The sequence below is a fragment of the Ranitomeya imitator genome, chromosome 10 (assembly GCF_032444005.1).
Source record: "Ranitomeya imitator isolate aRanImi1 chromosome 10, aRanImi1.pri, whole genome shotgun sequence".
Taxonomy (NCBI): domain Eukaryota; kingdom Metazoa; phylum Chordata; class Amphibia; order Anura; family Dendrobatidae; genus Ranitomeya; species Ranitomeya imitator.
Window position 1 is genome coordinate 144,211,246 of NC_091291.1, and position 13,745 is coordinate 144,224,990.

At 50.7% G+C, this 13,745-nt stretch overlaps 1 protein-coding gene across 1 annotated transcript in view; it reads left to right on the forward strand.

Annotated features, from left to right (window-relative positions):
• Window positions 1–13,745, forward strand: part of FOXRED1 (FAD dependent oxidoreductase domain containing 1) — a 28,596-nt gene that overhangs the window by 2,547 nt on the left and 12,304 nt on the right. Inside the window, exons 2-3 of the mRNA XM_069741626.1 lie at window positions 4,010–4,230; window positions 4,935–5,045. Of these exons, the coding sequence (XP_069597727.1) occupies window positions 4,010–4,230; window positions 4,935–5,045 (332 nt within the window). The remainder of the gene's footprint in view (window positions 1–4,009; window positions 4,231–4,934; window positions 5,046–13,745) is intronic.

Sequence of the window (13,745 nt, forward strand, 5' to 3'; positions counted from 1 at the left end):
GACTGCAGCGACCCCACAATGTAGGATATATAGAGTGTGAGCGGTGACTGCAGAGACCCCCACAATGTAGGATATATACAGTGTGAGCGGTGACCCCCACAATGTAGGATATATACAGTGTGAGCGGTGACTGCAGCGACCCCACAATGTAGGATATATAGAGTGTGAGCGGTGACTGCAGAGACCCCCACAATGTAGGATATATACAGTGTGAGTGGTGACTGCCGACCCCACAATGTAGGATATATAGAGTGTGAGCGGTGACTGCAGAGACCCCCACAATGTAGGATATATACAGTGTGAGTGGTGACTGCAGAGACCCCCACAATGTAGGATATATACAGTGTGAGCGGTGACTGCAGAGACCCCCACAATGTAGGATATATACAGTGTGAGCGGTGACTGCAGAGACCCCCACAATGTAGGATATATACAGTGTGAGCGGTGACTGCAGAGACCCCCACAATGTAGGATATATACAGTGTGAGCGGTGACTGCAGAGACCCCCACAATGTAGGATATATACAGTGTGAGCGGTGACTGCAGAGACCCCCACAATGTAGGATATATACAGTGTGAGCGGTGACTGCAGAGACCCCCACAATGTAGGATATATACAGTGTGAGCGGTGACTGCAGCGACCCCCACAATGTAGGATATATACAGTGTGAGTGGTGACTGCAGAGACCCCCACAATGTAGGATATATACAGTGTGAGCGGTGACTGCAGAGACCCCCACAATGTAGGATATATACAGTGTGAGCGGTGACTGCAGAGACCCCCACAATGTAGGATATATACAGTGTGAGCGGTGACTGCAGAGACCCCCACAATGTAGGATATATACAGTGTGAGTGGTGACTGCAGAGACCCCCACAATGTAGGATATATACAGTGTGAGCGGTGACTGCAGAGACCCCCACAATGTAGGATATATACAGTGTGAGTGGTGACTGCAGAGACCCCCACAATGTAGGATATATACAGTGTGAGCGGTGACTGCAGAGACCCCCACAATGTAGGATATATACAGTGTGAGCGGTGACTGCAGAGACCCCCACAATGTAGGATATATACAGTGTGAGCGGTGACTGCAGAGACCCCCACAATGTAGGATATATACAGTGTGAGTGGTGACTGCAGAGACCCCCACAATGTAGGATATATACAGTGTGAGCGGTGACTGCAGAGACCCCCACAATGTAGGATATATACAGTGTGAGTGGTGACTGCCGACCCCCACAATGTAGGATATATACAGTGTGAGCGGTGACTGCAGAGACCCCCACAATGTAGGATATATACAGTGTGAGTGGTGACTGCAGAGACCCCCACAATGTAGGATATATACAGTGTGAGCGGTGACTGCAGAGACCCCCACAATGTAGGATATATACAGTGTGAGTGGTGACTGCCGACCCTGTGTTCACTATATGGTTACACTGCAGTGAGGGCTGCGTTATATGAATCCTGGGTGATACAATGTGGCATCAGATTCCTGTCAGTCGCTGATATGTCGCCGTCACATTCTGCAGTGCTCCATCCCTGTCCCCATTGGACGCTCTGCTTGGATTATTCTGTCACCTGTGGGGTCGTCCCGTCACGTCGCCCCCTTGCCTCTTCCCCGCACTGTAATAACAGGACGCACTCGCTGCCATTATTCTCTTTATTTATTGTCACTTTGTGGCATCTGATTGTAGTAAAGTTCTGTGACAACCGACATGAGAGTCTGCACGGCGTCCTCGCAGGTTGTCAGGATCATTACTGGGGAAATATTGTCACATGACGACTCGTTATCTTGTATTAACCCCGTTGGGTAACGAGCTGTCACAACTGCTGACAACGCCGCTGACTGTGCAAGAGTTATCTCTGGTTATTGCTTAATATTGATAGTTAATGCCTAAACCCGTTATAAACAATCACCGGCTGTTTATCTGTCACAAGTTCAATATATCAATTCTGGAAAAAAGTCCCTGCTGACAACCAGCCTGTGTATCATGTAGAGAGGTTGTCAGCCCCGCCCCCAGTGATGACATCACTGATATAATGACCTGTGATCAGGCAGGAGACCACGCACCGTATACTACGACACCAGCTCATCATCTATCACTGCTGACAACCAGCCTGTATATCATGTAGAGAGGTTGTCAGCCCCGCCCCCTCATCTATCACTGCTGACAACCTGCCTGTATATCATGTAGAGAGGTTGTCAGCCCCGCCCCCAGTGATGACATCACTGATATAATGACCTGTGATCAGGCAGGAGACCACGCACCGTATACTACGACACCAGCTCATCATCTATCACTGCTGACAACCTGCCTGTATATCATGTAGAGAGGTTGTCAGCCCCGCCCCCTCATCTATCACTGCTGACAACCTGCCTGTATATCATGTAGAGAGGTTGTCAGCCCCGCCCCCAGTGATGACATCACTGATATAATGACCTGTGATCAGGCAGGAGACCACGCACCATATACTACGACACCAGCTCATCATCTATCGCTGCTGACAACCAGCCTGTATACATGTGAGAGGTTGTCAGCCCCGCCCCCTCATCTATCACTGCTGACAACCAGCCTGTGTATCATGTAGAGAGGTTGTCAGCCCCGCCCCCGGTGATGACATCACTGATATAATGACCTGTGATCAGGCAGGAGACCACGCACCATATACTACGGCACCAGCTCATCATCTATCACTGCTGACAACCTGCCTGTATATCATGTAGAGAGGTTGTCAGCCCCACCCCCTCATCTATCACTGCTGACAACCAGCCTGTATACATGAGAGGTTGTCAGCCCCGCCCCCTCATCTATCACTGCTGACAACCAGCCTGTATACATGTGAGAGGTTGTCAGCCCCGCCCCCTCATCTATCACTGCTGACAACCAGCCTGTGTATCATGTAGAGAGGTTGTCGGCCCCGCCCCCTCATCTATCACTGCTGACAACCAGCCTGTATACATGTGAGAGGTTGTCAGCCCCGCCCTCTCATCTATCACTGCTGACAACCAGCCTGTGTATCATGTAGAGAGGTTGTCAGCCCCGCCCCCTCATCTATCACTGCTGACAACCAGCCTGTATACATGTGAGAGGTTGTCAGCCCCGCCCCCTCATCTATCACTGCTGACAACCAGCCTGTATACATGTGAGAGGTTGTCAGCCCCGCCCCCTCATCTATCACTGCTGACAACCAGCCTGTATACATGTGAGAGGTTGTCAGCCCCGCCCCCTCATCTATCACTGCTGACAACCAGCCTGTATACATGTGAGAGGTTGTCAGCCCCGCCCTCTCATCTATCACTGCTGACAACCAGCCTGTGTATCATGTGAGAGGTTGTCAGCCCCGCCCCCTCATCTATCACTGCTGACAACCAGCCTGTATACATGTGAGAGGTTGTCAGCCCCGCCCTCTCATCTATCACTGCTGACAACCAGCCTGTGTATCATGTAGAGAGGTTGTCGGCCCCGCCCCCTCATCTATCACTGCTGACAACCAGCCTGTATACATGTGAGAGGTTGTCAGCCCCGCCCCCTCATCTATTACTGCTGACAACCAGCCTGTATACATGTGAGAGGTTGTCAGCCCCGCCCCCTCATCTATCACTGCTGACAACCAGCCTGTATATCATGTAGAGAGGTTGTCAGCCCCGCCCCCTCATCTATCACTGCTGACAACCAGCCTGTATATCATGTAGAGAGGTTGTCAGCCCCGCCCCCTCATCTATTACTGCTGACAACCAGCCTGTATATCATGTAGAGAGGTTGTCAGCCCCGCCCCCTCATCTATCACTGCTGACAACCAGCCTGTATATCATGTAGAGAGGTTGTCAGCCCCGCCCCCTCATCTATTACTGCTGACAACCAGCCTGTGTATCATGTAGAGAGGTTGTCAGCCCCGCCCCCTCATCTATCACTGCTGACAACCTGCCTTTGTACCCTGTGTGAGAGGTTGTCAGCCCCGCCCCCGGTGATTTCCTTTGTTATTTCTCTGTTTTCCTCCCAGTTCTGACCAGTGAGATGCAGAAGATCCACAATAAAGTGCGGGACGCTCTGCCGGGCAGCGACTGGTCGCCACTCAAATCCATGGACCATCTGCCGCCAGAACACGCGGACATCGTCATTGTAGGGGGTGGAGTCATGGGCTGGGCAGTTGCCTATTGGCTGATGAAAATGCAGACGAAGAACAGAGCGTACAAGGTGCTGGTGGTGGAGCGCGACCCGACCGTGAGTCTCACCCTACGGCTGTGCGTGACACGTGCAGACCGGATCGTCCTCCGCCGTCACGTTATCATAACATTCAGATTATAACCTGTCCGCGCAGATTCTGGGGCCCGTGTGTCTGTCAGGCTGTGTGCACACATTCAGGATTTCTTGCAGAAAATTCCTGAGAAAAACCTGAAATTTTCTGCAAGAAATCTGCATGCGTTTTTGATGCGTTTTTACCGCGTTTTTTGGTGTGTTTTTTTTCCGGACATTTCCCAATGCATTTTATAGTGGGAAATCTGCAAAAAAAAACCCGCAAAATTAACGAACATGCTGCGTTTTTTTTACCGCGATGCGTTTTTTTTGTAGAAAAAAACCGCATCATGTGCACAAAAATTGCAGAATTCATTCTAAATGATGGGATGCATATGGTATGCTGTTCTTTTGTGTTTTTATCGCAAAAAAAAACACGAGAAAAACCGCGAAAAATCAGCAACGTGTGCACACAGCCTTACAGCGGGGAATAGCACTTGTCTATTATGTGTCATCTACTGGAATCTGAGGTGCTCATCCGCCCACATACGATGCCCCGCTGACAGCTGTTGGGTGGTCTGTGCGCCTGTGACCCTGCTATTTGTAATATAGTGTACGCCCTGAATGCTGTGTACGTGATTCATCCCAGTGGACCATGGTAACAATAATGCCCTCTCTTATCTCACCCCTAGTACACTCACGCCTCCACCGTTCTCTCGGCAGGCGGCATCCGGCAGCAATTCTCCCGACCGGAAAACATCCAGATGTCGCTGTTTGGAGCCCATTTTCTGCGCAACATTAATGTAAGATGACAGTACTGTAACATAAGCTAAAGAACAGTACAGTCACATTGCACCAGAGCTGCGCTCACTATTCTGCTGCTGCAGTCACTGTGTACATACATTACATTACTGACCCTGAGTTACCTCCTGTATTATCCTCCAGAGCTGCACTCACTATTCTGCTGCTGCAGTCACTGTGTACATACATTACATTACTGATCCTGACTTACATCCTGTATTATACCCCAGAGCTGCACTCACTATTCTGCTGGTGCAGTCACTGTGCACATACATTACTGATCCTGAGTTACATCCTGTGTTATACTCCAGAGCTGCACTCACTATTCTGCTGGTGCAGTCACTGTGCACATACATTACATTACTGACCCTGAGTTACATCCTGTATTATACTCCAGAGCTGCACTCACTATTCTGCTGGTGCAGTCACTGTGTACATACATTACATTACTGATCCTGAGTTACATCCTATATTATACTCCAGAGCTGCACTCACTATTCTGCTGGTACAGTCACTGTGTACATACATTACTGATCCTGAGTTACATCCTGTATTATACTCCAGAGCTGCACTCACTATTCTCCTGGTGCAGTCACTGTGTACATACATTACATTACTGATCCTGAGTTACATCCTGTATTATACTCCAGAGCTGCACTCACTATTCTCCTGGTGCAGTCACTGTGTACATACATTACATTACTGATCCTGAGTTACATCCTGTATTATACCCCAGAGCTGCACTCACTATTCTGCTGGTGCACTCACTGTGTACATACATTACATTACTGATCCTGAGTTACATCCTGTATTATACCCCAGAGCTGCACTCACTATTCTGCTGGTGTAGTCACTGTGTACATACATTACTGATCCTGATCCTGAGTTACATCCTGTATTATACCCCAGAGCTGCACTCACTATTCTGCTGGTGTAGTCACTGTGTACATACATTACTGATCCTGAGTTACATCCTGTATTATACCCCAGTGCTGCACTCACTATTCTCCTGGTGCAGTCACTGTGTACATACATTACATTACTGATCCTGAGTTACATCCTGTATTATACCCCAGAGCTGCACTCACTATTCTGCTGGTGCAGTCACTGTGTACATACATTACATTACTGATCCTGAGTTACATCCTGTATTATACCCCAGTGCTGCACTCACTATTCTGCTGGTGCAGTCACTGTGTACATACATTACATTACTGATCCTGAGTTACATCCTGTATTATACTCCAGAGCTGCACTCACTATTCTCTTGGTGCAGTCACTGTGTACATACATTACATTACTGATCCTGATTACATCCTATATTATACTCCAGAGCTGCACTCCCTATTCTACTGGTGCAGTCACTGTGTACATACATTACATTACTGATCCTGAGTTACATCCTGTAGATCTTTTATTATAAAAATGAAAAACATAACAATAATAATAGCAGAAAACATAACAAAAATATTAGCCAGAAAATAATCAGTATACTGAACACTGGTCCAGCCGCTCATTCTCTCCTCTCACACATATTATACAGTATATACAGAATAACTACTTTGACCTTCTGGTCTGGTCACCAAACAAAAATAATAATAACAAATAAAATAAACAATGGCAAACAAAAACTATATACATGAACTTTTTTTTATTTTTTTTTAAATAAAATAACTACAAATATATACAATACTAAGATATCCTCCATTCCCAAAACCCCGCACTGACCTGAGAGCTGGTCCTGCGTCTCATGCCTCAGTCCATGTCCAACGTCCATAGGCCAGATGAGGCAGTGCCAGTTTTCCCCCAAACAACCCAGTGTCCTATAGTCCTACAAGATAATCCCACCTCCCCCCTTTTCCCACCACCCAACCTAACACCTACACCCAATTCTATATCCCTATATACAATATATACATTATATACAGCAGCACACACCACAATAATTACACATCACGAAGCCCAAGTTCGGCGCCTGCAGCCCTACATCACTGTATAATGATCAAACAAAACAAAAATCTACAGTGTCAGCAGCAGCCCACCACCAGGAAAGGAGATGACCAGACTAGGGCACACTAAAAGAAAAGCCCCTCCAGAGGAGAGCGGCCCTCCGTGCGCCCAATCTCCCATACTCCAGAGAGCGCACCTTCACCAGGTCACCGAGTATGGTCCTAAACACATCTTCCACTGGGAGGATTTTTCGTTGCGTCGATACTAAGCACCATGCGTTCCACGTGTGATACCTAACCACTGCGCTAACTAGAAATAAGGTGCAGCGGTCCCGACCACCAAGGTCTCCGAATGCTCCATAGGCCCATTCCGCATAGGAGAGACCGGCCAGCTGAGACCAGCCAATGAAGGCGCCCACCCTGTTGTACACCTCTGTGTTGAAGGGACAATGAAGCAGGAAGTGGTCCATGCTTTCCAGCAAGGTACCACAATGCTCCCGAGGACAATTCCTGTCCTCAGAGCTCCTACACTTCAGATTGTCCCTCACACACAGTTTCCCATGGAAGCAGCGCCAAGCTAAGTCCCAAAACGTCGAGGGGATCCTGATAGAATTCAAAAGATGCAAACCCACCCCAAGATCCCGACTTGGGCAGTCCCTGAGCGCCAGAGGCCTCTGGAAATGGGTCAACAGAACCCTATTGTCAAGGAGTTTCCTTGGCAGAGTCCTGATCTCCCACATTCCTAGACCCCACCGACGAATTACCTTCAGAACCAAGGTAGCGTAAGCCGGAAGATGTCCATGCGGTGTGCGAAGATCCTTCACTTGCCCTCCTGTCTCCCATTCCTGGAAGAAAGGCTGAAACCATCCCCTACAGGAGAATACCCACGGAGGAGCCCTCTCTTTCCAGAGGTTTGCGATATTGATCTTAATGAAGGTATCCACAAGGAATACCACAGGGTTGACCATACCCAACCCTCCTAGTCTCCTCGTACGGTAAGTAACCTCCCTCTTGACCAGGTTCAGTCTATTCCCCCATAACAGTTGGAAGAACAAACTGTAGACCCGAGTCCAGAGAGATTCCGGCAAGATGCATACACTGCCAAGATAAATCAGTAAAGGGAGCAGGTAAGTTTTGATCAGGTTTACCCTTTCCCTTAGGGTCAAAGACCAACCCTTCCATTGGTTCACCTTCTGAGTGGCGATCTCTAGCCTGCTGTCCCAATTTTGTTTGGGGTAATCCCCCTGGCCAAATTCGATGCCAAGGACTTTTGCAGAGACTTTGGGTCCCGGAAGGGTGTCCGGGAGATCAAAACCAGGATCTCCTCCTCCCAGCCAGAGACTCTCACACTTATCCCGGTTGATCTTGGACCCGGATGCCTCCGAGTAGCGATCTACCTCTGACATCAGCCACCCTGCCTCCTCATGAGAGGAAACAAACACAGTGACATCATCGGCATACGCCACCACCCTCAGAGTGGCTTCCGGTGCTGCCCGGTCCATCCCGATCCCGGCCAACGGTCCACGCTCCACCCTCCTAAGAAGAGGGTCAATCGCAAACACATACAGCAGCGGGCTCAAGGGACAACCCTGGCGAACACCGGACCCAACCTCAAAAGAGCTGCCAATCCAACCATTCACAAGCGGGAAACTCTCTGCCCCACCGTACAAGGTCTTAAGCCAATCAACAAACCCCCCGGGCAGGCCATATCTCAGAAGGACGGACCAGAGGTACTCATGATTAACCCGATCAAACGCTTTTGCCTGGTCCAGTGACAGCATGTACCCCTTCCAGTGACCAGCCCTACCCTACTCCACTGCCTCTCGGACACTGAGCACAGCACTAAATGTGCTGCGGCCTGGAACAGAGCAATGCTGGGCCCCCGAAAGGAGTCGGGATGCAAATTTCACCAGCCGATTAAACAGCACCTTTGCCAGAACCTTCCTGTCTGCATTGAGAAGCGCTATGGGACGCCAGTTCCCAATGCAAGACGGGTCCTTACCCTTTGACAAGATGATCAGAGCAGACCTCCTCATTGACTTCGGCAGAGTGCCCGAGGAAAGACACTCATTGAATACCTCAGTCAAGAGGGGAACCAAAACGTCCTTAAAGGTCTTATAGAATTCAGATGTTAAGCCATCTGGACCAGGCGATTTTTTTTGGGGGGCAAGCCCTTCAATCGCCAACTGAACTTCCTCTTCCCTGATCATTTCTGTCAAAACGTCAAGAGAGGGGTCTACCCCTGGTTCGGGGACAGCTTCAGCCAGGAAAGCCGACATCTCATCCCAATCAAGATCCCTCTTCCCCAAGAGGTGCGAGTAGAAGGATCTGACAACCTCCAGGATCCCTGATCTGGATCGTCTCAGGGACCCCGCAGTGTCGACCAGTCCTGTAACCACTTTACTATTCACTGACATCCTGCAGTTTCTGTAAGGGTCGGGTGAGCGGTACTTCCCGTAATCCCTCTCAAAAACCAAAGATGCGTGTCTATCGTACTGACACCTCATAAGCAAAGATTTCACTCTGGAGATCTCCTCGCGGCTACCTCCAGTTGAGACAAGATGCTCGAGTTTCCTCCTCAGACCCTGATACAGACGGTACCTGTTCAGACTCCTGAGGCTCGAGAGCTGGCGGAAGAATCTCGCCACCCTTTCCTTAAACATCTCCCACCACTCTGACTTACTACTACAAAGATCCAGTAATGGTACCTGGCCCTGAAGAAATTCCTCAAAGGACTGTTTTATCTCCGCTTCTTCCAAGAGAGACGAATTGAGCCTCCAAAAGCCTCTTCCCATCCGGAGGGTCTCTGTAACATTCAGAGAAAACAAAATTAAACAGTGGTCGGAGAACTCCACCTCAACAACAAACACTGCTGAAGAGACAGCTTCCTCCTTTAAATAAAACCTATCTATTCTGGACCTACAGTTACCTCTATGATAGGTGAACCCCTCGTGGCCTGGGGTATGCCGAATGTGGACATCCACCAGGCGAGCCTCACTAGCTATACTATTAAGGGCGACGCTATCATAAGTCAGCTTGTCTCTGGAACCTCCTCTATCTCGGGGCCTCGTGACAGCATTGAAGTCCCCTCCAAAGACAACCTGCCGACTTGTAAAAAGGTAGGGCTTGATCCTCATGAAGAGACACTTCCGGTCCCACTTAGATTGGGGACCATAAATGTTGATGAGCCGGAGCTCTTGTCCCTTCATGAGGACATCTAAGATCAGGCACCTCCCCATTTCTAACTCAATAACCCGTCGGCATTCCACCGGTGCGGTAAAAAGGACCGCCACTCCGCTATAAGGCTCGGCCGCAAGAGACCAATAGGAGGGCCCGAGTCTCCACTCCCTCTTAGCTTTAAACACATCTGCCATGTTTGGCAGCCTGGTCTCTTGCAAAAAGAAAATGTCAGCTTCAACCCGGCTGAGAAAATCAAAGGCCGCAAATCTGGCTGTATTTGACTTTATGCTGGCGACATTAATGGACGCCAGCGTCAACGGAGTGGGTACCGCCATCACTGGTGATTGAGTTAGATGGCTTTCTTTTTCCCACTCCCCTTATCCTCTGCCTCAGAGGAGGAATCCTTCCCCCTCTTTAATGACAATGAGGTATCCATACCCACGTGTTTTTTAATTTTTTTCGTCCTCGTCTCCGGACTCTAGGCCAGTCCCTCCCTCCAAGGATCTTACATTCCCAGATGGAGGAGACTTGGCGTCCCCTGTGAGCCCCGCCGAAGCCAGAACCTCACCCTCAGCTTCCTCCTCAGAGGAAGAGATGTTTTCAAGGGCTTGGAACCGGTTAGAAAGACCAACCAGAGGGGAGTCTGTTTTTCCTTCCTTAGGTACCTTGGTCAGAGCGGGAGAAGATGTTTTATCTCCCTTCTTTCTCTTCTTTTTGGTGCCGAGCTTACGCTTGTCCTCTAGCCACTGCCTATTATCCTCATCCATACTTTCATAATGGGAGGACTCTGAGGCAGTGGCACTTTCCTCCCTGTGGATCCTCCTGACCTCCTCATCCAACTCATCATCCCTCGGGGCCTCAGCAGCAAGACTGGCATCCAGGACAGGGGCCGCCCCAGTAGTACGAGGCTCGCCCAGCTCCCTATCCTGTCTGCGCTTGTCTAGACGCCTTAGCTGTGCAGGCGTCTTTTTATTGCTTTTCTTCCTTGGCCCCTCAGCTCCCTCACCCCTGCTAGTCCCTTCCCCAGCAGAATCAGCCTCACGGCTTTCTCCCACCGGGGTCACGACTGCGTTAGCGAAGGAGCGAGGACAACGGCTGAATGGGTGACCTAACTCACCACACAGGTGACACCTAATCTCCACACAAGATGCAGCAAGATGGCCGATATCCCCACACAATGCACACTTCTGCACAGTGCAGTTTGCGCTGAAGTGTGTGGGGTCGCCGCACTTGTGACAGAGCTTCGGTTGCCCCTGGTAGAAGACCAGGATACGATCCCTACCCAGGAAGGCAGATGATGGTATGTGGGCAACCGTACCACCTGAACGCTTAAGTTTTACCATAAACGTCCAGGCCCCTGACCAGATACCAAACTCGTCACGGTTTTTCTTTGGCATTTCTACCACCTCTCCATACCGGCCAAGCCACGTCATGTCATAACAAGAAAGTGACTCGTTACAAGTCATCACGGTCACTTTCTTGACTTGGTTTTGGCGAGACACCACCTGAACGGCAAAGTCTCGCCAGCCGGGCTCATTTTTTGTCAACTCATAGTTCGACCAGAAGAGCTCAAGCCCCTCCGGCCGAACAAAGCTGACATCAAAATTAGGTGTGGAATAGGGATGTATCAAGGCGTAGATGTCAATCGCACTGAAGCCCATCCTCAGCAGGAGCTCCACAACTTTAGACCTTGGAGGACACGCATCATTGCCCCTCCACTGAAGACGGACCACATTCCTACGCACACTACCCGGCCCGGCTGTTGGGAGGGACCACACTGTATCCCCCCCTCTTTGCTCTCGGAAGGCCCCGAGGCCATGCCTCTCTATCCAGAAGGATAGATCAACCTCTCGACCCTCTACTATTAGTGATCTCTCTCCCCTCTTTAGAGCCTCCAGGAGACGCCGTTGCAACATGCCGTCCCCAGAGCCCGGAGACGAGGAGGATGCCCTATTTCCCCCGGAGGTGACAGCGGCATAACTCCTGACAGGCGCTGCCACCACCGGGGGGGCAACCGGACCAGTGACCACATCCACACCATCAGCATCACCATTACCCACCTCCATAACCCCCTCACCCTCTACCAAACCAGCAACCACACCACTAGACAAAGAGTTTTCTGCATCCATACCCACCACCACATTCACTCCTGCTGGACCAGTGACAACAGGGGGTGACACTTTGGCCTCCGCATCATCAGGCACAAGGGGCTGAGTCTCCTCCACAGAACTGGAGGTGACCTCACCCCTGTTTTTTTGTGTGCCCTCCGCATCATTAGTTAATATTTTCCGCTGCTTCATGGTTGCTACCAGTCGTCGTTGATCTTTAGCTGCTGTGGGGCACAGCTGATCCTTAGCATCAGGATCTTGTTGACCAGCGGCACCAACACAAAATAGGACTTTGGGAAGACCGGAATTCCCAGCCCCGGTAACCCCCTCACACTGCCGCCGCCCCTCAACTAAGTGATCAGCGGCAACAGTATTCAGGGGCACCGAGGCTACCGGAGCTGCTCCCGACACCGGGCCGCTCCCCCCTCCCACTGAGGAGCGGACCACAGTATCGTGGCCTGATCGTATGCCCGCCACCGGGCCGCCCTCACTGTCCAGCCTTTCGGCTGATGCACCTGCTGCTACGTCCCCACTACTACAAGCAGAGACGGAGCTCTGCGCCTCATTACCGTGCTCTGTAATCTCCCCGCGCCTTTGCATCGGATCCACAGCAGAACCCGGGCTGGGCTGGGCAACGGGGCTTATACAGCGAGCTGACCCTGCAGCCGACTCAGGGGGTACAGGGAGGGGGGCATATACATAGCTTACCGCTTCCTGCAGCTTTGGCTTGGTGGTTTTCTTTGCCTTTTTCTTCTGGCCCCCAGGTGCCTCCTCTGGTAAATCATCACCAAGATGGAAGTTCTGAAGGCACACTGGGGACTCCAGCAGCTTGATCTCTGCCATTAGCGCCCCTCCCTGGCCGATGTCACTGTCCTCCCCAGAGCCAGCAGAACTGCGACGAGATGTCATTGTCGCCTGTCCAGCAGGGAGCTCGCTGCACGTGGCCTCTGAGTGACTAAGAGGGCTGCCAGGTGGAGCTTTCTGCTGGTCATCCTCCTCCTCATCATCATCATCCACCTGGCACTCAGGCTGCAGCCCCATCTGCCTTTGCTCTCTGTTATCAGCCATTTCTCTGAATCTGTCTTCATTTATAAGCTTTTCTTTAAATGGTCCACTTTTTTCTCGAATAAATGCTTTTCTTACCTCCAGGTCATTAATTTCAAGCTTCAGAATCTTTACCTCCGCCTGGAATTGCGTCTTCCTGGGTCTGGAGGCGCCTGCAGCTTTAGCGCTTGTGCAGCGCAGCTCCTCCCGAAGCCTTCTCAAGGTCTTGCTAGCATCTTCATACTCACGGAGGTGGCTCATGACTCGGGAGGCATAGGTGGACACAGACTCCCGGGGTCTCTGCAGCGCCCAACCCTCCTCAGTGAGGTCGGCCTCACCTCCGTGAGCACTCAGCTTTCCTCCGGAAGGGCCGCCATCTTGCACGCTAGCAGGCTTCTCCTCCATGGAAGCCTTGCGGCTT